The sequence below is a fragment of the Nicotiana tomentosiformis genome, chromosome 10, assembly GCF_000390325.3.
Source record: "Nicotiana tomentosiformis chromosome 10, ASM39032v3, whole genome shotgun sequence".
Classification (NCBI taxonomy): Eukaryota; Viridiplantae; Streptophyta; class Magnoliopsida; order Solanales; family Solanaceae; genus Nicotiana; species Nicotiana tomentosiformis.
In genome coordinates, this window is record NC_090821.1 from 22,570,264 (window position 1) to 22,597,089 (window position 26,826).

The 26,826-nt window shown below is 39.6% G+C and overlaps 1 protein-coding gene across 1 annotated transcript; it reads right to left on the minus strand.

The window, feature by feature from the left end:
• Positions 1-5,299: 5,299 nt before the first annotated feature.
• LOC138899870 (uncharacterized) lies at positions 5,300-6,912 on the minus strand. The gene is made up of 3 exons (XM_070186567.1): positions 6,768-6,912; positions 5,665-6,233; positions 5,300-5,557 (listed from the first exon to the last, which is right to left on the minus strand). Exons 1-3 carry the CDS (start codon positions 6,910-6,912, stop codon positions 5,300-5,302), a joined length of 972 nt encoding a protein of 323 aa, XP_070042668.1.
• Positions 6,913-26,826: the final 19,914 nt, after the last annotated feature.

The window sequence follows — 26,826 nt, forward strand, 5'->3', positions numbered from 1 at the left end:
CCTCGTCCATAAACTTGCCATATTCCTTGTACAAATTCTGGGCAGCCTCCTCGTCATGTAGAAACACTTAGGCACCTTGTACGTATATTCATTACAACGCACTGTCCCAGGCAGTGTCTTCCAAATACCCATATGAACCATTGTCTCTTCTCCCTGTGATCCTGTACGTAGCAAAAACCAAACGCAACCAAAGAACAGTTCCCCATGTTGCTTAGTATACGAGTGTATACCTGGCGATCCATGAATGTACGTCAATCCACACGCATATATTGAGGTCTCTCCTGGGCAGAATAACTGTGCAAATTCGAGTATGCTCACTTTGCTCGACCTCTCAAGCGACTTCCATCTGAAATTCAGTTGTAACCTCACACGAAACCATTCCTTTAATGTTGTAGTAACGAGGTACCAATGATTATTCCTCCACATTGATCCATTTGAATCCATAAGCTGCCTCAATATCTCCATGCAAGTTGCCAAAATTCTGGGCAGCTTTCTGTTGCTCACATTTGTAGGGCGTGTCTTTGGCATGATGGTGATACCTCTATTACCCATTTTTATGTTGCCATTGCTAGGGTGTTGAATTTCCTTCATGCAGTCATGAAGCATGATATCAAAAATAGCACTGTCGAACCCTAGCTTATTCACTGTCACGCCCCGAACCTGGGGCGAGACCGGCACTCGGTGCCTCACCTATCCTCGTGTATCAACTTGCGACTAAGGGACTCTGAACATATAATGTCATACTTTGGCCATGAGCCACATTGCAAGACAATTGCGAATACTGACTAAATATCAATAAAAAGCTGGGCCGACAAGGCCGTCATAACTACTACAGCTGACAATCCAACAAAATGTATATAAAATGCCTACAAGCCCAACATACTGCATTAACTGACATGATATGTCTACAAGCCTCTACTGATGGATATACTGTGATCGGAACAAGACTCCGACCTACTCATAACATATATATATATATATACAAAGATGTACGTAAAGCTCTAGACCCGGCAACTTCGAAGGGTATGGAGCTTACCGATCAAGCTGAACTTGGGCAACACCTAATAAGGAGGTCTACCCGTCTGTCTGTCTGAACCTGCATGAATGAAATGCAGCGTCCCCGGAAAAGGGACATCATTACGAAATAATATACTGAGTATGTAAGGCACTATACTGAAAGCTGAAACTGAACTGATAATATAATAACTGAAAGCAACTAGAAGTCAATGATAATCTGAAGATATGCTTACCTGCTGATACTGACTCAAATCTCTCAATATAGTAAGTAAAATAGCTGTCCGGCCTTATAAGGCTCGGTATATATATATAACTGCTCTGCCGTAGTAGGCTCGCTCATAGGCACTTGGCCATACTAGGCTCTGTATCTCGGCCAACTGGGCTCGCTCATAGGCACTTGGCCACAGTAGGCTCGGTATATAACTTACCATCTGATCATAGGTTGCCCAATAGGGGCCTGCCCATCGATTATAGCTCGATGGTAATGAAATAATACTGTATATATAGGCTCTCTGCTCTCTTGACTGGAAGAAGACAATACTCAATTGAATATGAAGTCCCGATAAGGGAGATTACTGTAACTTATGAGACTAGAAAAATATACATAAATTCCGAAATATGAATTTCTCTTTATGTCTCGTCATCAATCACATGTAGTAATTGGATCATGCCAAAATGAAGAAAGGTTTAGCCTTAACATACCTGGAGTAGGGAAAAATCCGTATGATATTCTTGAAAAAGGTTGCACCGTACTCACTTAGAATCGCAAAATCTCATGTTGCTAAGGTGCTAAGAAATCTCGTTGGAATTTTGGTTGCTAACGTTGGAATTCTTGTAGATGTTATGAATTCTTCTTTGTTTTGTAACCTTTTCAATAAGAAATCATTATCAGATTTCTACTTGAATATCTAATGTCCAAAAAAGCCAAAATGCCCATTTCTTTAAGTCTTTACACGTAGAAGGATTTAGTGTTTAGTATGTGATACTTTAGCTTGCCACCTTTCTTTGTGAATAATGACTCATTTAATTGATCCACCTTGCTGCCACGTTTTGGCATTTAAGCTTATCCATAATTCTAGTTAATTATTCACTAATCTCCTGATTAACTTGTTAATCTCCACTAACTAATAATTAACCAATTACCCACATACTTAAGAATTATCCCAAATAACTTAAAATATTGCTCATTTTTAGCATACCTTATACACCTCACTATCATGGCCATGTGGTACCTTGTATGGTACTAGTCCATAAATACCGAATATTTTAGTTCGGGCCATATTTTATCCCAAAATGTCAAACTTTGACGAAATTCATTTTCTTCGATTTTCTTACCCTCTCACCTTCACCAATTTACTCATCACTTGTTTAAAATAGCATAATGCTTATAATCACGAAATAATTTCATTCCCTAACTTGCGTCGATTAACTTACGACGAAACTTTATCGTACGAAAATGCGGGATGTAACATTCACAAAGATCCATGTTTCCATGCTTGTGCTTATCCTTGATCCTCCTTCGAGGGAATGAGCACTAAGTGCTAATACCACCCTTTTAATTCGTCTCAAAAGATAAGGCACGAGCACAGTAACTTTTCCTACAAAAAATAAACAAACATTGTTAGTGAAAAACAATATCACCACCCTCTCCTCTATACAAATTTGAGGGTGGTGATCATGAGTGCCTTCAATCATCTTCCCAGACTCCCTTGCACTCCCTTTCTCCTTCTCTCCTAGCTCCTTGCAACCTTTACTCTGAAATATGGGCAATGTAGTTTATCAACATTCACTATCCTCCTCCCATTTGAATCCAAATGATTAAAACTATGGCATTCAATGTCACCAATATCAAGAGCATAATTAGCCAAATGGTCTGCCAATTTATTTCCTTCTCTAAAAATATGAGACACCCTCCCATTACATATTTCCAATATCTTCCTTATCTCCTCAACATGTTCATCAATGACCCAAGGTGGCTTCCAAATCCCCTCAATTATATTTTTAAGCAACATAGAATCTGTTTGTAGCCAAATATGAGTTAGGTCATGATTAACACAATACCTTAATACCTCCAGAATTGCTACTGCTTCTGCAAACGTATTTGTAGCCTCCTGTATTTCTTTCCCACATGTATATATAATATTCCCATGTTCATCCCTCAAACAAAATTCAATAGAACTTCTGCATGGGTTCCCTCTTGATGCCCCATCAGTGTTGATCTTTGTCTATCCAGTCATAGGGAATTCCCAAAGCACCTTGTTGATCTTAAGCTTTGGAGTATAATTCTCCATCATATGCAACAACTTCGGCTACCTATAAGGTACATGTAACAGCCCAGGTTTCCTGAATTTAACCAATGATTGAATGGTAAAGGACACTTGATAGATGATTGTGCTTATAGTGACAACATCCCCATGCTTGTAGTTGTTTCTCCTCTTCCACAATTCCCTCACAATGATACACGACGGTGCTTGAAAAATTAGCTTAGTCTAGGAATTACATTTGTTGTCCAGCACTTCACCACTGCTTGATGCAAGCTTAGCCCTTCCAATGACATTCCTGCAAATGAGAATAAGTAAGACCATACCTTTTGTAGCTGCATATGACTTGAAGAATACATGGCCCATTGTCTCATCATCCGGATTTGAACAACACCAACATCTAGAGGGAAACAAGTATTCCCATCTAGTGGTAGTTTACCCTTTCATACTTTCCACATGAAGAAAGAAATCTTAAAAAGCAATCCTTTCACCCACATATTCTTGGAAGATATGTTGGATTCCCTTCTACTTCTCAAATAATTCCAGGCAGATTTTAAACTAAAGTCACCCCTAGTTTCCAACTTCCAATAGGATTTATCTAAGTCATCATTTAGCATTGGGGGCTTGACATTCTCCGGAATATGTATCGCTATATCTTCAGGAAGAATCTCTCTCAATCTATCTTCATTCCAAGCCCCATCTTACACTACATCACTTATATTATGCACTGTTTCATCACAATAAAAATCACGAGGAGTAAGAAAGTATAATGCACCCAATCTCCGAGGAACCACTATTGCATTCAATTTTTTGCAATACTTTTGGCTCATAAAAGAACTGCAAAGTGTAGGTTTTGTTCTAAAATTCTACCAAAGTTTGTAAAACATAGTCTTTGATACATCATATAAAGATCTAAAACCTATTCCTCCTTCATCAACTGGCAATCACGTTCCTCTATGAAGCCTAATGCCTACTCTTTCCTCCCACAAAACTACTCCAAAAGAAGTGTGCAAACATCTTGTGTAGTTTTTCAATGACATATTTTGGTGGATTCACAACAAAAAGAAGATGAATTGGTCTGCTTTGTAGTACATGAGATATCAAGATAGCCCTACCTCTAATAGACAACAATTTACCTTTCCAAGCTTGCAATTTATCAAGGACTTTGTTAATGAGTCCTTGATAGTAGTCCAGCCTTCTCCTAGAATAAAAAATGCGGCATACCAAATAAGTAAAAGGGAAGTCTTGCCTGCCAATACTAGTCATCATTTGTACTTTGTTTACCACCTCCACACTAGTAGAATGATGCATGTATATAGCTGACTTTGCCTTGTTGATAAGCTGCCCAGAAGCAACTTCATAGGCTATCAAAACTTCCATAATAATATGCAATGATGTAGTATCTGAAGAGGAGAAAATGATAGTGTTATCAGCATAAGACAAGTGGTTGATCTTTGGACTCCATTTTGGCAAATCAAAACTACAAAAATATAGATTCATGTGTAAGAAATTAAGGCCCCTAGACAATGCCTCCGCTGCCAGAATGAATAATGTTTGAGACAATGGATCTCCTTGCTTGACACCCCTAGTAGATTTGAAGAAACCATAGGGCTGCCCATTCAAAATAACCGAGTACCAATTGTTGTACACAATTCCATAGACCAAGCCTATGAATCTCTCACAAAATCCCATCTTCCTCAATACTTTTGTCAAGAACAACCAAGAGAGCTTGTCATATGCCTTTATTATATCGAGTTTGATCACCACATTAGGTCCTGCCTTGGTTCTCAACCTTATATCAGTAATGATCTCTTGAGTGAGTAGAATATTCTCCACAATGCTCTTTCCTTTTATAAAGCCTGCATGCTCATCAGAAATAAAGTTAGGAAGAAGATCAACCAACCTTTCATGTATGACCCTTGAGAGGATTTTGTTAATGAAATTGCTTAAACTTATTGGCCTCATATTTGAGAATGTTGTAACTTCCTTCTTCTTTGGTAATAAGACCAAATTTGCGTGAGTCACAAATTTGATAATTCCTGGCCATTGAAAAAAGCTCTAACCATATCAAAGACATCATCTCCACATGCTTGGTAGAAGCTCCCATTGAATCCATCTAGCCCTCCAGCACTGTCTCTATTTAGCCCAAATACTGCCCTCTTCACTTCCTTTTTTGTTGGTTGTTTTATAAGATCTTCATTCTGGACCCTCAACACTATATTAGGTACATGATCAAGGATACCAAAAGCAGTAGGTACCCTATATTCACGAAATTGTTCCTGAAAAAACTTCACTGCTTCCTCAGCCATCTCTTCATTAGTTCAATCCATTGGCCTCCACTGTTCTGAATTCTTTTAACTTGCAATCTCTCCCTTCTCCCATTCACCTGGGCATGAAAAAATTTAGTGTTCTTGTCACCATCTTGGAACCGATTCATGCCAGCCTTCTGTTTCCAGAATTCTTCCTCCAATTGAAGATATCTAATGAAGTCTGCCTGCACTTTCAAGAGTCTCTCTCTATTATGTGGTGTAGGGTGTAGTTCAAACTGTATTTCATGTACAATCACAAGATCCTCAAGACTGGCTACTTTCTGGAAGATGTTTCCATAAGTAGCCTTACTCCACAAAGTCAAAGCTTTCTTCAATTTCTTAATCTTATAATTGAACAAAATAAAAGGATTGCCACTGAAATCTGCATTCCAGTTATCCTTAACAACATCAAGGAAAGTTTCATGTTTAATCCAGAACTTCAAGAACTTGAATGATTTCTTAATAGGTGCTACATTTAGGTCACAGGAAATGATCAATGGGCAGTGATCCGAACCTGTTTTGGACAAATGAGTAACCTCCACTCCTGGCAGCATCTGTTGAAACTCCATGTTAGCCAAGCATCTATCTAACCTCTTGAATATACATACAATCATCATCAGTTCTTCCATTCCACCAAGTATAAATACTGCCCTTGAAATCCAAATCAAACAGGTTACAAGTGTTTATACAATGTCGAAAATCTTCTACTTCATTCAAAGACACTGGCAGTCTACCAATTTTTCTTCTTCATCAACTATTATATTAAAATCACTTCCAACAAGCCATGGGATAGTCATTTCATGAGCTAAAACATACATTGAATCCCACAATTCATTTATCTCAATTGTATCACATTTGGCACACACAAGAGTGACTATGAAATCTTTTTGTGATTGAGGATTAAATAGTCTAAGCGTAAGTTGTTGCTCCATGTCAAATAATACTTCAACCTCATAATGTTACTCCACAAAGGCCCATACTTTGTTAGAAATATTAACAAACGCATGGTGAATACCTAGCTTTCTCTTATATTTCTCCAGTTTGTTTGCATTTTGCATAGGCTCCATCAAACCAATGGAGTGAAATTCATGCTGTCTATGCATTATGACAAGCCTTTCAAAGGATTTTTTTTGTATTTATTGACCTTATATTCCAAATAATAGCATTCATGATTAATTACTGAATTTGGTAACGATCCTTCTCGTTTGAACTCCAGTGCCAGGAACACCGGACATCTCCTTTTGTTGCTTCCTTCTTCCTCTTGCAATAGATTTTACTTTATCAATTTGTCTAGGAGATAAGTCAACTTGCATTGCAGCATTCATGAAGTTCTAAGTTGTATACTCTTCATCTAGGTCCTTACCCCCTCTTTCAACCTGATCTTCCTCCTCCATGCTATGGGTTGGTTCACCTATTGATTCTGTACAGGCTTAGGGATCATCAGCTTGCTCAGATTTTCTTTGGCCACCTTCAAAGGTTGGTTATTAGGAGAATTAAACACCACTGGGAGGTTTTTTCCAGCTGAACATGCTTCCTTCTTTTTTTTTTGATTTTCCTGTAGCTAGGGCATCATTTACCTGGCTAGGGTTAGGGTTAGGGCTGGGTACTATTTCATTGATTTTTGTTGACAAACCCTGATTCTTTGAGCTGCTGTCTTGCATTACTGGCTTCTCCATATCAGCCTTACCATCAACAGTAGCAATCACATTATCAACATCTGTTTCCCAATCTTTTGTATCTCCTATCTCCTTCTCAACTCCTGCTGCCCCATCGTCAATTAGGTCATGATCAACTGATTGATCATCATCTTCTATTTTCTCCTTCTCATCATCTTCTTGGAATTCTCCTTCCTCCTCATCTGAAATTTTTCTACTTGATCACTCCACAGTTTACCTAGTTGTACATTACCAGTATCTTGTGACTGAGAAGGCATATCTTTGCTCAATTGATTTGTTGCAATAAATCTAGCTAAATCATCACACCTTATTTCTTCATTCATGCTAGTGCCATTGCCTTCCTTTGTATTCAAGGACCGTGATGAAACTTCCTTACATGACTGATTTGTTATGACCTTATTGACTCCAAAATCTCGATTAACCCATTGAGCAGTGGATTCCTTCAAAACTGCATGTTCCTTCTCCTTGTCAATGTGCTTAATATTTGCATTATTTCATTCCTTTGATGCCCAGTCCCCGGTGAAGTTGGCTTGTATACATGAGTAGTTGGATTTAATGATTTCCCAGAAGCAGCCTGGATTTAAAGATTTCCCAGCCGACCTTGGAGACCCATTCCCAGTCGCAATAGGATTTGCAGTAGGTATGCGAGAAACAATGCTCTTTTCCACCAATACCAATTGATTGTTGTCCTCCTTCTCTCTTTCTTCTACCTCCAATACTACAAGTTTTTTGGTTACTTGAACCTGTTGAGATGTCACATTATCAAGTGGAACAATTTCTTTTCTAGTCTTCTCATTGATATCAACCTGTTTTGCTCCATTCTTCACACGATTGTCTCTTACCTCTTTCCATTGTTCACCTATGTTACCAACCACTTTACCACTTGACAAAATTTTGATTGGTTGATCAACATTGTTCTTCTTCCATCCACCTTGCTCAACACCTTCATCTCCTTGTACCTCTTCTTTAGCCTTATCATTGTGCTCCATCAATTCAGGATGCAACCTCTAACACTCAAACTCATCATATCCTTGTAGTCTACATTCTTTGCAATACAGAGGGAGAAAATCATATTGAATCATCACCCATTCCGTCCTTATTTCTCCAGTAGATTCATTCTCAATATCCATGCGTACTTTCTTAGGCAACTCAGTGAGGAGATCAACTAAGACCTTTACTCTAGCACAACTAGGTCTTGTTTTATTAATAGTAGCCATATCAAGGTGCAATTGTATCACCACTGCAGAAACTAAGGAAAATAAGCATACTTTGACAAAATAAGTAGGTAACAAGCTTGGGAAAGAGATCCAAGCCATAGCCATTGGAGTTTCTTCCCCTACTTTGAATTTTGCATCTTAAATTAGTGGCCTCATTTGATTTTCATAACCATCCTTAGCTTTAACATAATAATCACTTTTTGACGTAAGATTAATAAAATCTTCCCATAATATCAATCTAATTAATACATGCCTATCTTTGAAAAAGCCAATACTGCATTCATCTTTGATTCCACATTGCACAGGGATAATTTTATGCAATTCTTGCAGTTATGGCCATTCATGTGAGAACTTACCAACGACTACATATTATAGTCCTTCAATGACATTCATGCGATCAACTTATGCTTCTGTAAACTTTACAAAGGGATACCCATGTAGGAAAGCAACACGTTTAAATGGTATGGGATTAACTGTAGTCTTTGAACTAGGGTTTACGTGTATGGAGCTATTTAGAGCAACTAGTTTCAAGAGATTAGAGAAATCTATGGGCTGGTGATTGTTTGTTGTAGGGTTAGGATTAGTTAGGGATGTTTGGGGAGGCAGACCAGCCATGGAAGAGGGCTGGTTGCCGATCGGAGTGGCCATGGCAGCTCTCGCGATGGAAGACAATTCAGTCATCTCCTTTCACCAGTCGCCAGAGCCCTAGTCGTGATCCAATAGGTTTCTATGGTAATTTTTCAAACATGTGGATTAGAGATTTGCCATTCAAGGTATCTTTCTTTATATAGAAATTATGGAGATTTAAATTTCCCACTGATGATTGGTGGAGAAGGATTGGCTACTTGCATGTATCAAGGTATTGGTGTTGTCAATATTTTATGATTTATATGCATGGTTGGTTTGGGTTCAGAGTTTCTGGAGTGATTTAGAATACTTGGTTAGCAATTAGAGGCTTTAAGTTAAGAAGAGTTGACCAAATTCGACATTATGGGTAAACACGCTCGGATTCATGATTGGAAGCAACCGAAGGTTTATATAGTAATTTTGGACTTGTACGTATGTTTGTTTTGGGTTTCGGGTGGTCAGAAGTTGATTCGACACTTCTAGCCGAAAGTTGGAATTCATAAACTTAAGAGGGTTTCATAATCTGGATTGAATTATGATTCTTGATTTTGATGTTGTTATTTATATTTTGAGCTCTTGCTAATTTTATAGAAGGTATACAGACTTACTAGAATGATTAGACTCAGGTGAGTTTCATGGTGAGTATTGGAGCATTTCGGATTTAGTTGCAATACTAGTTTTCTGGTGTACCGTAGTGCATCGCGATCGTGGAGCTAAGTCTCATTATCACGAAGAATAAATAGGTGTTTGGGGGGGGGGGTTGTGCATCACGATTGCGATGGACGGTCCACGATCGCAGAAGAGGAGCTACAATTGAGAATCACAATCGCGTAGGGTATGTTGTGATCATGTAGAGGAACTGGGCCAGGGATGGAAGTAAATAGCGATCACGTAAGAGGCCCTGACTGAGCATCGCGATCACGTGAGGAGAAGAATCAATGGCATAGATGGAAAGTTGGCCCGGATACTTTATGCATCACGATTGCGTGCGTGTCAGTCGCGATCGGGAAGAAGGTTTTGGCTTCAGGGGTATTTAATGTCCAGATTCTGGGATTGAGCTTTTTTTCACCATTTTTTAGTTTTGGAGAGTGGATCAAGGAGATTTTGAAGAGGTAATTCACCCAAATAATGAGGATAAGTATTTCTAACTTGGTTTTGATTATATACCTTCGTTACCCATGAACTTTTACACATAAATCAAGGATTTAAAGAGTAGAAAATGGGTTTTTGACTTGAAACTTAAGAGAGTGTATTTTGAGATTTTGAATATCGACTTGGACTCGGATTTAGAGACTAATCATATATTTGGACTTGTGGGGTTACGGGCCATCGGGATTGGTCTTGGATTCGAGTTTTGATCATGTGGGTCCGGGTTGACTTTTTAAAATTTCTTTAAAGATTGAAGCTTTATTGATTGGGGTTGCTTCCTTTAGCATTATTTGACTTTTGCGAATGATTTTTGACTAGTTTTTGGATAATTGTATGTCAAGAACAAAAGAAAAAGCGTGATTTGGGATTGAAGGCTAGCCCGGAGGCCTTGGCTTGAGAAAATATTTTCTACTATGGACTTATGTGCTACATGCTATGTGTTTGGAGGTGATATTTATTTGAGGCGGCGAGCATATATGCGGGAACTGAGGTTACTTCATATTTGAGGTAGATTTTATTTATGTCTTGATCTAATACATGCCTACTTGTGATATGCTTTAATTATTTGTATAACTACTTGATCTTTCTTATTCATGTTAGAGATCATATCTAGGTTTAATGCTTTATTTGGACATGATGGCTATTTGTATGATATATTATATGTTGGATCCCTAGTCATACGTTACACATATGCATACGTAATGCATAGAGACCATATTTTGTACACATGCATACATCACTGCATGGTTATTTCTCTGTCCGTGTGCATCATACATGCTTATCTCTTATTCATATGCGTACATTTCTGCATATGGTTCTCTTATATGAACTGAAATTATGGTACGCAAGATGTCCGTGCAGTTGAGATGATTATAGCACGTGAGTTGTCCATGGGATTGATATTGTTATAGCATAATAGTTTATGTCATGCGGTCATTCTGATATTTATATTGTTATGGCATGAAGGTTTATGCAGTACAATTATTTTGATATTCATATTGTTATGGCATGATATTTTATGCGGTGCAGTTATTGTGATATTGATATGTTGTAGCACAATGACTTTTCGTGCTGGTGCTTAGATGTGGATCCATTCTTTTGGACTAACCATGCTGCACTAGTCCTTGTAAGCGCAGGTGATACGCATATTATGTTAGAGCACGTGGGACGTGCTGGATCATGTAGGAGCAAATGAAATGTGCTAATATTGTTTATGGTTGAGTCTTGAGCATGCATTGACATTCTAGACTCATGTACAAGCATTCATGCATATCACCGACATATGCATATTCATGCATTTTACCTATGCATGGGACTTGTTAGTGGATTGTAGGACACTTGGAGAGTGTCAGATCGGTGTACAAGTTGAGTCTTCATCATGTATAGACATCTTAGACTCGTGTAGGAGCATTAGTATAAATGCTATTTGAGAAATTATGTGCAATTAGGTCTTTATCATGCATATACACTCATATTCGTGTAGAAATATTCGAGTTAAATCTACTTGGTGAAAGTATCCTTTATATGCGAATTTGGTGCTTTTGTATATGCTTGGATCTGGTTATTTAGAAAAGCATACTTATTACCTTCTTCTTTGATTGCGCACCTTATTGTTGATATCCGCTGATCTTTGGTGCTTTCTTGATTATTTCTCTGTTATGATATATACTTATGAGTTGCGTAAGTTATATAGAGTAAGTATCTTTTGACTAAGCCTCGCCACTACTTCGTTAGGGTTAGTCTTGATATTTGCAAAATACATGTGGTCGATTGTACTCATACTACACTTCTGCACCTTGCGTGCTAATTTTAGAGCTAGGCTATTATGGAAGTCGAAGCCTAGCATTAAAGATGTACCAGCGTTCCAGTTGTGCTTGTGTATATTCTAAATAGATGATGTATTTTTTTCATACCAACATTGTATTTCTTAATCTTAGTGGCTCATGACTTGTACTACCAGTTTTTGGGAATACTTGTATTTTTCTTTGCATTCTTATTTTATACTATATTTTTTGATCTTCAGTTCGAGTTGTGTTATAGGCTGGTTGGCTTATCTAGCGGGTTGGGTTAGGTGCCATCACTACTTGGTGGGATTTAGATCGTGACAAGTTGGTACTAGAGCTCTAGGTTCATAGGTTTTATGAGTCATGAGAAAATATCCTGTAGAGTCTTGTGGGTTGGTATGATTACGTTCACACTTATCTGTAACAGGCTACATGGCATCTAGGAAACTTCTTTTTTTTCTTTCCTTATCGTGTGACTTTATTTCAGCTTGAAGTCTCAATCTTTTGATTTCTTTCTATTCGTTCATATGCGATGTCAAAAACTCAATATCAATTGGGAACTACGACTTGTGATGATGTCACATATATGGTATGAGATACTTTTTCGTGTTATGAGGGAGGCCAGTCTAAAGGACTCATGATCAGGTATGGAATTCAACTTTGGCTTAGGGGGCCCCACGTAAGTGAGCATGTGATTTTGGACTCTTCTATCTGGTAGTGTCCCTAGAAGTGGGAGTAATGGTACAATGAGCAGTAAGATGGCTATGTTTCCACCGTTGATTGCTCTTGAATTAAGTGGGTGCTTTTACATCCTTGAAATATATTGGAGAAGATGTTTCTGAAGTGTAGTGGCAGAATTAACGAGGCAACTTTGTAATACCTGTTATATGCCTGAGGACTACACTTAAAGGGTTTGGATGTGATGAGAAGGATTTGCTGGAGATGCAAAGGGAATATGGACGCCTGATTAACATTTTGTTATGCAGTATAGTCTTAAGGTATAGATGTGTCGGTGGAATTTCAACTATTTATGAGGGGGGGTGAAATAGATTCTTACATCTTATGGACGAGTATGAACTCGAGAGGATTAATTGATTACATAGGGCTCTAACTAAGGTAGGGTCATAGAAAGAGTAGCATTGGGGCTAAACAGGTAGGTTATCTCATGTTAGAAGGTTTTAGGTTTGAATGATCTCTTAAAATGTTCTTATGAGGAGTTTTCTTTCTATCCAGTGGAATATATGTACTACGATGAGAGTTTGGATCGCTTGAGTAAGATGACACGAATGTCCCAAGGATAAATATGCATTTGGTAGATAATTTGGAATGTGTTATGATTAGTACTACATGAGCTTATGAGAAATTTAGTTAAGTAACATTGTGAGGTCATGATAGTTAAGGAGGTGAAGTTATTGTAGGTTCTCGGATGATATGATTATGGATTTGAGCCAAGTGGGGGAGTCTACCATCGCCGATCAGATTATATGGGCATATGTTGTTGTATTTCCTGCAATTAGGTATGCTTATGGACTAGTTATGACTTGAGAAAGGTGATATCGAGGATGAGTTGGGCAAGGAATTTGCTAGAGGTGTGATGTACTATATTATATTGATATATGGAGATCATTGAATGACTCATGTTTGATATTCTTTGTGGATATAATGTGCAAGGTGAAAGGATTACTCGATTGCCTAAGGACGAGGTTGCTCCTTTTAGAGAAATTATGTGCTAACAGAGCACAAGTAGTTCGGTGTGTTTGGCCATGCATCGGGGACTAGAGCAGAGTAGGTGACTGTCGAAAATAGTTCTAGTGGGTTCAAGTTCCAAGATGTGATACTTAAGGATTTACCGAATACTTTATTTGGTTAACAATTTGAGATTGGTATTGGATTATGATAGAGACTTGTAGTAATTCTATATCATTATTGATTCTACAATTCAATATTAGAGAGATAAAAGGGACCCGTTTCAATTCATTGGAGGGCTTTTTAGAGCAAACATCTCGATTTGAGGTACTTTTGAGTACATGAAAAGGAATAGAGTGGCTTATGGATATTAAGATGACATAGTTCCATATTGGGATTATCACGACTCAAAATCAATCTAGTCATGATGGAACCTAACCCAACCCGCTAGTAAGCCAAATAACATCCAACACAACTCAAATGAGAGTAATAAGAGCCAATGAGTAAAATAACTGAACTTCTATACAAAATTCCAAGGATTGGTAGTACAAGTCATGAGCCACTAAGACTTAGATTTACAAAGATGATATGACGGTAAATACAACATCTGTTTCGAATGTACATAACAGATTAAAAATATAAAGCTGCCAAGGATAAGTGCCAGCTATTTGTGGAAAGCAGGTACATCTTCAATGCCAGCTCCCGCCATACACAGTAGCATCAACTTCAAGATCTGCACGCAAGGTGCAGAAGTATAGTATGAGTACAACCGACCCCATGTACTCAATAAGTATCAAACCTAACCTCAGGTAGAAAGCAATGATGAGCTCGGAAGATGGTCAGAGTCCAACACCAATAGCCAATAATAATTCATAATAATATAATAAGGATAGTAAAAGGAAATAACTTAAGAGATATTATGCTCAGCTCATTCACAGTTGTGGGAAAGTAGACACGATTTTCAAGTATAACAGTCAAATTCCAAATCATACACTCAAAATCAATTTTACAAGAGTTTATCAAATGAACTGTGTTTTTCCAATTCCCAACATCAGATAAGATTTTTCGTTTACCAATTAGCATGAGGAAAGTACATCTCTATGCCTACATGTCAATATACATGTCAAGTAATCAAATGTCAAATACCGTCTAACATGAGAAAAATATATCTCTATGCCTACATGCCAAATATACATGTCAAGTCATCAAATGTCATATTACCGTCTAGCATGGGGAAAATACATCTCTATGCCTACATGTCAAATTTACATGTCAAGTCATCAAATATCATATTACCGTCTAGCATGAGGAAAATACATCTCAATGCCTAGTTGTCAAATATACATGTCAACTCAATATCATCATAGTGAAACCATCAAGAATAACTACACTTAGCAATCTCACAGTGCCTGGCACAAGGCCCCTCATCATCACACTCAACTACACTCAGCACTATACGGGTGCCTGGCATAAATTCCCCTTACCAAAGCACAAATATATATCACTGTGCCTCCGCTCACTTCTTGCATGTCATATTTCGGAGGGGCGGATCCTGGCCCAAGCGCTAATAAAAAGCCAATATGGCATATTGCAGCGTGCAACCCGATCCAAATATAAATCAATAGCCAATATGGTCTGTTGCAGCGTGCAAAATGATCTAAATATCACACACAACGCGGCTCTACGACCCAAATCAGTCAACAACCTCTCAAGTCTCAAGGGCTCACAACCTCATAGAACTCAGCCCAAATAACATCACATATGAAAAACAATAGAATGTGATGAATTAAACAAGTAATATACAGAGACTGAGATATGATATGTAAATGAGGGATCATGACTGAGTATATAACTACAGTTAAGGTAAACAACTCTAAACAGGAGGATTAGCCCATTATTCCTCAACCAAATATACACATAGCCTAAACATGATTTCTAACATGAATCCTAGCTCAAATAATCAAACGAGTAGGAAAAACACAGATATACTTTGACAATAGTCTAAAGTCAACTTGGATCATGAATACTCCGGTGCACGCACTCACGCCCCGTCACGTAGCATGTGCCTCATCCCAACTCATTCATATAAAATAGTTCACAGGGTTAATTACCCTCAAATTCAAGTTTAGATATGTTACTTATCTCGAACAAGCTAAATCAAAAATCGATCAAGCCAAACAATACTCTAGAAATTTCATCCCGAGCGAATGGACCTCCGAACGACTCGCAACCAGACAAAAGGAACTCAAAAATATCAAATAATGCCATAGTAAACAAACCCAAACGAACAGTGTCGAATCTTTAATCAAATACCCAAAGTCAACCAAAAGGTCAACCCGGGCTCGCACCTCGGAACCTGACCAAACTTACAATTTCCAATGACCCATTCAAATATAAGTTCAACCATACCAATTTCATCCAATTCCGACTCCGAATCGATGTTCAAAACTCAATTAAACACTTTAGAGAAGTTTAGACAAAAAACCCAATTTCTCTTTTAAAATCATCAATCACATGCCAAAATCGAAGATAAGAATCATGTAATATAATCAAAACCGAGTAAAAAATACTTACCCCAATCCATGCGGTGAAAATCTCCTCCAAAATCGCCCAAATCCGAGCTCTATAACTCAAAATGGTATAAAATGAGCTTAAGGTCCGAAATAGAGTACTTATATGCACTGCCCAGGCAAACACTTCGCGATCGCGGGCCACACTTCGCGATCGCGAAGAACAAAGATGAACTCAGCCAAAAATACGCTTCGCGTTCGTAGAACTACCGTTGTGAAAGCGATGAACACAGGTACCACAGCAACGAGAATGCGTCCGCGATCTCGCGAATGCGAAGAGAGGAGTCCCCAACTCCCGCTGAACTGCGATCACGAACCATCTCCTGCGAACGCGCAGGACAAACCTCTCAACCCTTTACGAATGCGCTCTTCCTCTCGCGAACGCGATGAATAAGCAACGAGCAGCTCCCAAAACACTACACGATCGCTTCCTCGCCTTCGCGATTGCGAAGAAAACTTGAAGCATGAGAACTAGCAGAAAACCAACAATGCCAAATAGAGACGAAATAGTCTAGAACCAACCGAAACTCTCCCGGGCCCTCAGGACCCCGTCCGAACATACCAACAAGTCTCAAAGCATAAGGCGGACCTGCTTGAGGCCTCAAATCACACATAACAACATCAAAAGAACGTACCGCACCCCAAATTAAACTTAATGAACTAATTCAAATTTCTAAATTCCAAACATACGCCGAACAGGTCTAAACAACTTGGAATCACCTCAAATTTTGCACACAAATTTCAAATGATATAAAGAACCTATTTCAACTCCCAGAAAAGCTATCCAAACTTGATACCACCAAAGTCAACCCCCGGACAAACCTATGAACTTTCCAAACCTTCAAATTGCCAACTTTCGCCAAATAGTGCCGAAAGCTTCTAGAAACATCCAAATGCATGTCCAGGCATACACCCAAGTCCAAAATCACCATTCGGACCTAACAGAACCATAAAAACTCCGATCCAAGGTCAAATATGCAAAAATCAAACTCGGTCAACTCTTCCAACTTAAAGCTTCCAAATTGAGAATCATTCATCCAAATTGATCCCGAACTACTCGAGAACCAAAACTAACGATGCAAACACGTCATAATACATCATATGAAGCTACTCAAGACTTTAAACCACCAAACTGATTGCAAATGCTCAAAACGACTGATCGGGTCATTACATTCTCCTCCACTTAAATATACGTTCGTCCACGAACGTGCCAAAAGTCTTTCCAAAGCCATCAAATCGTTGTATGAACTCATCACACATATACCCATTGGTGATACCATGTCACCAAAATCTATACAAGTCTGATAACACAACCTAACTGAAAATCCATACTTCCACTTAGTCCACAGACCTTAGAACCCAATCTTTAACATCCAGAATTCATCGTGAGACCCATTTCTCCATCTATACACTGTATAAGTCTAAACGAACTGTATCAAGCCATAACCATATTCCAAAATATAATTATATGATATACCACATAACTCAGACACTTATAGCAATAACTTCCGACCACAATAGTTGCCCAATAACAAACCCGGTACCCGTAACAACTCATGTCTAATAAAACCTTCTTCTAAACTTTCATACACTGCCAATAAAGAAAGAAACACATAGAAACTCATAACCACTCATCAGATCGACAAGTCATGGAGCTTCATCGCCCGATAAGGACCATTGCCAAATTATAAGCTGACTTATGATATTATTCTTCCAAACATACCTTAACCAAATTCGAAGGTACTAATTTCAGGTCCAGAATCTCATCTCATCCAGTGCGAGCTGCTCGACTGACATGCCACACCAATATACCTAGAGCCAGATACCATGCAATCCGTGCACCAAACAAGCAATAACTCAAATGCTCCCGATAACGGAAAGAGAATCAAATGAGCGAACCATTTCGCAAGCTCAACCGATATCATCACAAAGCGTAATGCCATGAACCCATCTCACAAGGTGAAACGGAACACACAAAATAAGGATAAAAGATCATATCCCAACATAACTCTGCCACGATGCGTGACCCACTCCAAACACCGGCTCACATTGAATACCTCGAGCCATGACGCTCACAACCAACAACTATATGCATAACAACAACAAACATACAAAGTGCATGACCATATCCATGGAGAAACGGATGGCACAATATGCCACAAACAGGAAGACCATAACCAAAGCGCAACTAACCATTCAACACCCCAAGAGCCATCTTGCTCGAATTCTGCCACAAGGCCCAAACAGAACCGCATCATGTGTGTAAGTAGTCAATAGTCTCACAACCCATTGTAGCATAGAAGAGCAATACATGGAACATACCAGGACACGAATAAGATCAACTATAGCCGATGACACACCCCTCAACAATAGTTGTGATGAGTAAATAAATTTGACCCGATGTAGAATACACATTCTCATTAGGCCTACCAGTGGCCTCCAAATCGATTCCGATTCTTCGAAAATTGGAAAGATCCACTGAAACCTATCCATAACACATACCATCAGTAGTCTAAATCTGGCCATATCTTCATAGTCCACGGCCAAGGAATAGTCCACCTCTGAGACTCCCTGTCTCCAAATCATAAGAATACAAAAATTTGCATATCCAATCCCGACTTGACCACCCAAATAACGGACACATCTCTCATGCACAATCATTTCACGAGAAATACTTCCCTAATTCTTCCGTGGCGTAAAGAAAAATTTGAACATCAATAGTCGAGCAACCAGGTGATTACCGTAATACCAGTCAAGCATCCGCAAGTTAAAACATAGTGCGCCTTCTGAATTGCTCACCATTCTTAGGTGATAACAGATAGTGCCGCATACTTCTAAACATCTAAAATTGTCTATTACTTCTAGAACTTATGACTTTCCCTTAGAACTGAACCACAAACTTGTACATTCACATCTCAATTCCACACGACACACCAACCCCATCAACTATCATATGAAAGCACTAGAATCCCATTATCGACTCTGAGTCACAAGCAAGATACATACTCAACCAGCCAGAAACATTCCACTTAATCCCATCCAGGAGAAAATCATAACGTGCAACAAACTCCCCACGCCTACAGAAAATATCCATCTCAAGCCGTCGAGAACTCTTTAGAACGTATTTGCACATAACCAAGCCATCAGACTGTATCCCTCTAACTCAACCAAGTTACACAAATCGCCAAACCAGGAGCATTTCCATGTCATACCTACAATGCCTTGCCACACCAAAAGGAACAAAAGAACCAGTCATTTATGTTATCATGCTGATCCAACTTACTACCAAGCTGTCCTATTCCTTCGAGTTCTTTCTGAATTGCCCTCAAGTTAACACTTCTCCTTGCTAGTACACCATAGTCCAAACCAAAACTCACCACAAGTGATCCTAGCATGAAACCATGTCGCCCTAAAGCCCATAAGCCAATATATTCCCTCTTAAGCACTCAAAAATACCGCATTCGGGATACCCACTCTGAAGAGACCTTATGTGAATTTAAAGTTGTTTCCTTAACCTCTCTAATACTGAAATGTAGAATCCATAATGATACAGAAATACTGCGAGTCCCGACACCATCCATTGCAAATCTCAGATCTTAGCCTTTTACAAATCCGAGGAATCCTCAAATACCACATATGAATCTTGAACTCATTATAACTACCTAGAGAGTCATCTACTCTGCTCTGATCTCCAATGCACCACCAAAATGAGTCAAACGACTTTTGCTCCATTAGCACACTAGTCCCCAAAGAATTAACCCCACCTTAGCGTAACCGAGTGACCCTTTTTCTTAGCACATTAGAACCACCCCAAATAGCAAACCCAAATCACTCTAAGATTTCCATATATCCATAAAGTGTAATACATCATGCATCCAGAAATTTCCTTGCTCAAGTCATCCTCAAAACCAACCTCTACAAGTCATAAATGATCCTTAAATATGCCGCAGACCAAAACCAATACAACACATAACCATGCAATCTGATCGTCGATAGTAGACTCCCTCACTTGGAAAGCCATAGAACATAATATCCAATAATCCACAATACCCTTACTCCATAGTTGTCATGATATCATTCTGTAATTCAACTGAATCCTTCATAAACTCATGTCTCCAAATCACAAGAACACAAAAATCTCCATATCCAATCCCGACTTGACCACCCAAATTACTAACACATCTCTCATGCACAATCATCTCACGAGAAATACTTCCATAATTCTTCTGTGGTGCATAGCAAAATTTGAATATCAATAGTTAAGCAACCAGGTGATTACCGTAATACCAGTCAAGCATCCGCAAGTCAAAACATAGTGCGCCTTCTGAATTGCGTACCCTTCTTAGGTGATACCAAATAGTGCCGCATACTTCTAAACGTCTGAAACTGTCTATGCCTTCTAGAATGCATGACCTTCCCGTCGAACTGAACCACAAACTTGCACATGCACATATCAATTCCATATGATGTACTGACTCCATAAACCATCATATGAAAGCACTAGAATCCCATTATCTACTATGAGTCACAAGCATGATACATATTCAATCAGCCAGAAACCTTCCACTTGATCCCATCTAGGAGAAAATCATAACGTGCAACAAACTCCCCATGCCTATGGAAAATATACATCTCAAGTCGTGGTCGACACCATCGAGAACTCTTTAGAACCCATTTGCACATAACCAAGCCATCAGAATTGAATCCCTATAACTCAACCAAGTTACACAGATCACCAAACCAGGAGCATTTACACATCATACCTACAAAGCCTTGCCACACCAAAAGAAACAAAAGAACCAGACATTTATGTTATCATGCTGATCTAGCTTACTACCAAGCTGTCCTATTCCTTCGAGTTCTTTCTGAATTGCCCTCAAGTTAACACTTCTCCTTGCTAATACATCACGGTCAAAACCAAAACTTACCACAAGAGATCCTAGTATGAAACTATGTCGCCCTAAAGCCCATAAGATAATATATTCCCTCTTAAGCACTCAAAAATACCACATTCGAGATACCCACTCCGAAGAGACCTTATGTGAATTTAAAGTTGTTTCCTTAACCTCTCTGATACTGAAATGTCGAATCCATAATGATGCAGAAATACCGCGAGTCCCGACACCATCCATCGCAAATCTCAGATCTTAGCCTTTACAAATCTGAGAAATTTTCAAATACCACATATGAATCTTGAACTCATTAGAACTACCTCGAGAGTCATCCACTATGTTCTAATCTCCAATGCACCACATAAACGAGCCGAATGACTTTTTCTCCATTAGTAAACCAGCCCTTAAAGAATTAACCCCACCTTAACGCAACCGAGTGACCCCCTTTTCTTAACACATTAGATCCACCACAAGTAGTAAACCTGAATTACTCAAGATTTCCAAATATCCATAAAGTGTAACACATTATGCATCCAGAAATTTCCTTGCTCAAGTCATCCTCAAAACCAACCTCTGCAAGTCATAAATGATCCTCAAATATGCCTCAGACCGAAACCAATACAACACATAACCATGCAATCTGATCGTCGATAGTAGACTCCCCCACTTGGCTCGAAGCCACAAAACATAATATCCAGTAATCCACAATACCCTTACTCCATAGTTGTCATGATATCATATTGTAATTCAACTGAATCCTTCACAAACTCATGTAGTACAAATCATAAAATACCTCATATCACCCACTAAGCGCACATCCATCCTTGTGACAGTCATGCAAACTTCTTTAATCGGTCCAAACTCAAATTGAAGCACATACACACCCCACTAGTAGAAGAAAAACTCTCCACATAAACAGCACAGGGATCACACAACCTCAGAACATCCCGCAGGAGATAACCCATCTGCTCAGCCTCAAACTAGCTGTAACACCCCAAAAAATTTCAAAGTACTTAAGTATAGGGCCTGGTAAAATTTGCAAAGAAAATAATGTTTCATGGTGCCGGACTAGGCTTACGTGTTTGAGGATTGTAGAAATTCTTCGTGGCGAAATTGCGAGCCGCGGCTCGGACTTTTTGGGTTGAACAATGCACCGGAAAGTAAAGGAAAATTTTCAGTGGAAAAGTGCATTTTTGCGGTCCATTATGCGATCGCAGAACCACTCTGTGGACCGTATAATGGCCGCAGAGTGAGGCGGTTGATTGGGTCAGTTGGAAGCAACTATGCGGTCGACTATGCGACCACATAACTATTATACGGTGCATTATGCGACCGCATAACAGTTATGCAGAACGCATAGTGGCCGCATACAAAGGCAATTCTTTTGGCTATTTTGTAACCAAATATGCGACCGATATGCGGCCCACATATCGGTTATGCGATCGCATATGCAATCACATACCTTGTTCCGGAGCGCCATTTTTGAGTTTTTAAAACCCGATCCTATTTCGTTAAATACACGATTTGGTTCATTTTTGAGCTATTATCTAACATTTTAGAGTGAGAGAGGGTGCCCTAGAGTGAGAAGGTGATTCTTCAATAATTGTTCTTCAATTCTTGCTCAAGATTTGGAAGATTAAGAAGGGAAACTCACTAAGTCTTCATCATAGAGGTAAGATTCTACACCCTAACCCTCAATTTCAAATTTTGTGTGGAAATGGATAATAAACAAGATAATTTATGGGCAAGAGGGTTGGTTATTTTACATGCATGTGTTATCAAAGGGTGTAGAAAGATTGTTGAGCTAAAAATGGTAAAGGTTGGGTTGTGGGATGATGGAATCCTCCATAAAAGGACCTTGAACCTTAATGCACGCCTAGTATTTGATAAAATGCTCAAATGAGCTAGAACCATAATCATCTTCCTAATTGTGGTTCAATTTGTTATATTTCTAAAATAGATTGAAGTTGCTAAGAATTCCGGAACGTTTTAGAGTTTAAGGAAGCTCAATTGAAGTATATTGGCCAAACTCTTCTTTAAGAACTGGGTTTCTCGTTATCCTTGTAAGTTCCGAGATATTGATTATAAATTGAGTATTCCGATAAGTTTTATGATGAAGATATATGTTCAATTCCTATTTCAAATGCTCTTGTTATATTGCATTATAAATTGAGGATGTGTCCCAAACTATGGATTATGTATCCATATGTTATAATTTCTAGTCGTGATTTATTTTAAAGGTATTATGCCAAGTTTTGTAGAGATTGTGATTGTGATACACCTCCACCCACATACATTGGGGTGAGGCGGCATAACCGCTTTGTGTGGGGATTATGGTATAGAGATTGTGATTGTGATACAATTTCACCCGCATATATATTTGGGTGAGACGGCATGACTGCTTTGTGTAGGGATTATGATATTGTGGGACTACACCTCCACCCTCTTACATTGGGGTGAGGCGGTACGACCGCTTTGTGTATGGTTTTGGTATTATCGTGCCACCACCACCCGCATACATTGGGGTGAGCAGGCATGATTGCTTTGTGTTGGTATTGGTATCGTTGATACATTTCTACCCGCATACATTGGGGTGAGGCGGCATAGCCGCTTTGTGTAGGTTCTTGGTACTGTGGTTATACATCCACCCGCATACATTGAGGTGAGGCAGTAGGGCCCCTTGATTAGAGTTGTGGTATTATACTTACACCTCCACCTGCATACATCAGGTGAGGCAGCGGGGCCACTTTGTGTGAAGATGGTTATATAGGATCTCATCTTAAATCCTATAAATGTTGTTGATAGCTTTTAATAAGCTTGCTATGGTTGAGACAGTTATCTATATTATTCTATTGCCGCACTAGTTTATCATAATTATTTTGTATTTCTAAATTCTTAAATTGGTGTTTAGTTTTCATATTAGTACTATTCAACGGTACTAATGCCCCTTTTGCCGGGGAGCTGCATCTTTAAATGGATGCAGGTGATTCCACAATAGGAGACATTGATCAGTGATAGCAGTCACCTTCTTTCCAGCTGACTTGGTGAGCCCCACTTCATCCCGGGTTCATGTATCTTTTGATCTTTATGTATTATGGTTGAGGTATAGCCGGGGCCTTATTGCCGCCATTATCATTGTACTCTTCTTTATCTATAGAGTCTCTGGAGACATAGTATGGGTTGTGTATTAGTACTGGGAAGGACAAACTATGCTATGTTGTGGTTGTATTACTTGTCCATTTGAGACTTTAAAAATGGTAAAACTTATGGTAAGAAATTGGTAATTTCAGACATGACCACTTTATTGTTTAATTAAGGAAAACATATATTCTCTTTATTCATAAATGAGTTTGTGTAGAAGGAATCTAATAGGCTTGCTCGTTCGGGTTCACTCGGTTGAGCGCCAGTCGCGCTCCTCGATTTTGGGGCGTGACAAACTTGGTATCAGAGCCTAAGGTTTTAAAGTGTCCTAGAATGTCTCGGAGCCGTGTCTAGTAGAGTCCTTATTATCGGTGTGTTGTTGACCAAATCTATAGTTAGGATGCTACTTGGGCATTTAGTAATAATTCCCTTCTTTCATGTTCTTGATCGCGCGATAAAGCTGGTTGTAAGATTGTTCCTCCTTTAACTCCTGCGTTGCTCTAATTTTCAGTACATGGCACCTAAGAAGAAGGCAAGAACTAGCCAAAGAGCCAATGTCACCCTATGAGTGACAGTTGACCCTATAATTGATGATGCGGGTGAGCACCCGAGGAGTGAGAATATTCCTCCAGTTACTACACTGCCTGACTCTACTACAACTGATCATACCGCACCTGTCCCTACACCTACAAAAGGTGCAATAGTTACTCCAACTGATATTCCAGTTCCACCTCCAGCCCCAGCTTCCGATTCTGGTGTGTCTGATATTGATATTAGGGGAGCCATACAAATGTTGACACATTTAGTGGCTTCTCAGGCCTAGAGATCGAGTGTTGGGCCTACTTCTTCCAGTTATCCAGGGGAATCTTCTAGTTCCAGGGTGAACAAGTTTCTTCAATTAGATCCTTCAGTATTTACGAGTACTGATCCCGAGGAGGACCCCCAGGACTTCATTGATGAGACGCACAAAACTCTCCGGGTTATGCATGCTACAGAGGCGGAGGGAGTAGAGTTGGCCTCCTACCGCCTGAAAGGGGTGGCCTATTCTTGGTTTGAGTTGTGGGAGGAATCCCGTAAGGAGGGAAGCCCTCCAGCAAGGTGGGGTGAGTTCATAGATGCCTTTATGGATCATTTCTTGCCTACCGAAACTAAAGCAGCTCGTGCTGCTGAGTTTGAAAGCCTGAAGCAGGGTAGTATGAATGTGTGGGAGTACCATATGGAGTTTGCGTGCCTGTCCAAGTATGCTATTCAGATGTTGCCCACTTTGGAGGCTAGAGTGCGCCGGTTTGTACAGGGCCTTAGCCCTTTGGTTATCAATGGGGCCTCTACAGCTGCATTGAATTCCGATATGAACTATGATAAGATGGTGGCATTTGCTGAAGCCATAGAGACTCGCAAATTGAAGAATAGAATAGAGCGTCAGAGTAGCAGCAAGGCCCGGTCCGTGGGCAACTTTGGTGGTTCTTCCGGTGGTGGTGGTGGCAGGTCAGCATTCAGGGGAGCGTCATCATGACCATCCCAATCATTCGCCCAGTCTTCAATGGGTGCTCAGTCATCTGGACCCAGTCAGGGCAACAGGGGACCCCACCAGTAGGGTCGTCCCAACAGAAGGTTTCAGCAACGGAGGCTTCCATGCCCTAAGTGTGGGAGGATGCACTTTGGGTCCTGTTTCATGGACCGACTAGTATGCTATGGGTGTGGTTTGCGGGGTCACATTTAGAGAGATTGCCGCTCGTCCTGCCAAAATATGGGCAGAGGCGCGGCACATCCAGCTAATTCTGCAGCTACTACATCCACAGCACCTCCAGCCCGAGGCACCCCAGCACCCGCAGGGCATGGTGCAGCTAGAGATGGTGCACAAAATTCGGGAGGACCCAGCAAATTTTATGCTATGCGGAGACGTCGGGAATCAAAGGCTTCTCCAGATGTTGTCACAGGTATATTGACTGTCCAATCTCATGATATATATGCTCTTATTGTTCCCGGTTCCACTTTTTTATATGTCACTCCTTATATTGCTATGGAATTTGGGATAGAACCAGAACAACTTTATGTGCCGTTCTCTGTATCTACTCAAGTTGGTGAGTCTATTTTGGCCGCGCGAGTTTATAGGGATTGTGTTGTCACATTGCGTGGTCTAGACACCGTGGACGATCTTATTGAATTGAGAATGGTCGATTTTGATGTGATAATGGGTATGGATTGGCTTTATTCATGTTTTGCCAAGCTTGATTGCCGAACCAGAACTGTTAAGTTCGAATTTCCAACTGAGCCAGTTATTTAGTGGCAGGGTGATGATGTAGTGACTAAGGGTAGGTTTATTTCTTACCTTAAGGCCAAAAAGATAATCAACAAGGGATGTATTTACCATTTGGTCCGGGTTACGGACACCGTTGCTGACTCACCTACACTTGAGTCCGTGTCTCTTGTGAATGAATTTCCAAGAGTCTTTCCGGATGAACTCCCTGGGATCCCACCAGACATGGAGATTGATTTT

Coding starts and splice junctions, on each gene's coding strand:
- LOC138899870 (XM_070186567.1), bottom strand. CDS start 6,912: ATGAATGCTGCAATGCAAGTTGACTTATCTCCTAGACAAATTGATAAA. Junction 6,234..6,767: donor AAGGATCGTTACCAAATTCA/GTAATTAATCAT, acceptor TTTCAAGGGCAG/TATTTATACTTGGTGGAATG. Junction 5,558..5,664: donor CTAAATTTTTTCATGCCCAG/GTGAATGGGAGA, acceptor AAGTTTTTTCAG/GAACAATTTCGTGAATATAG.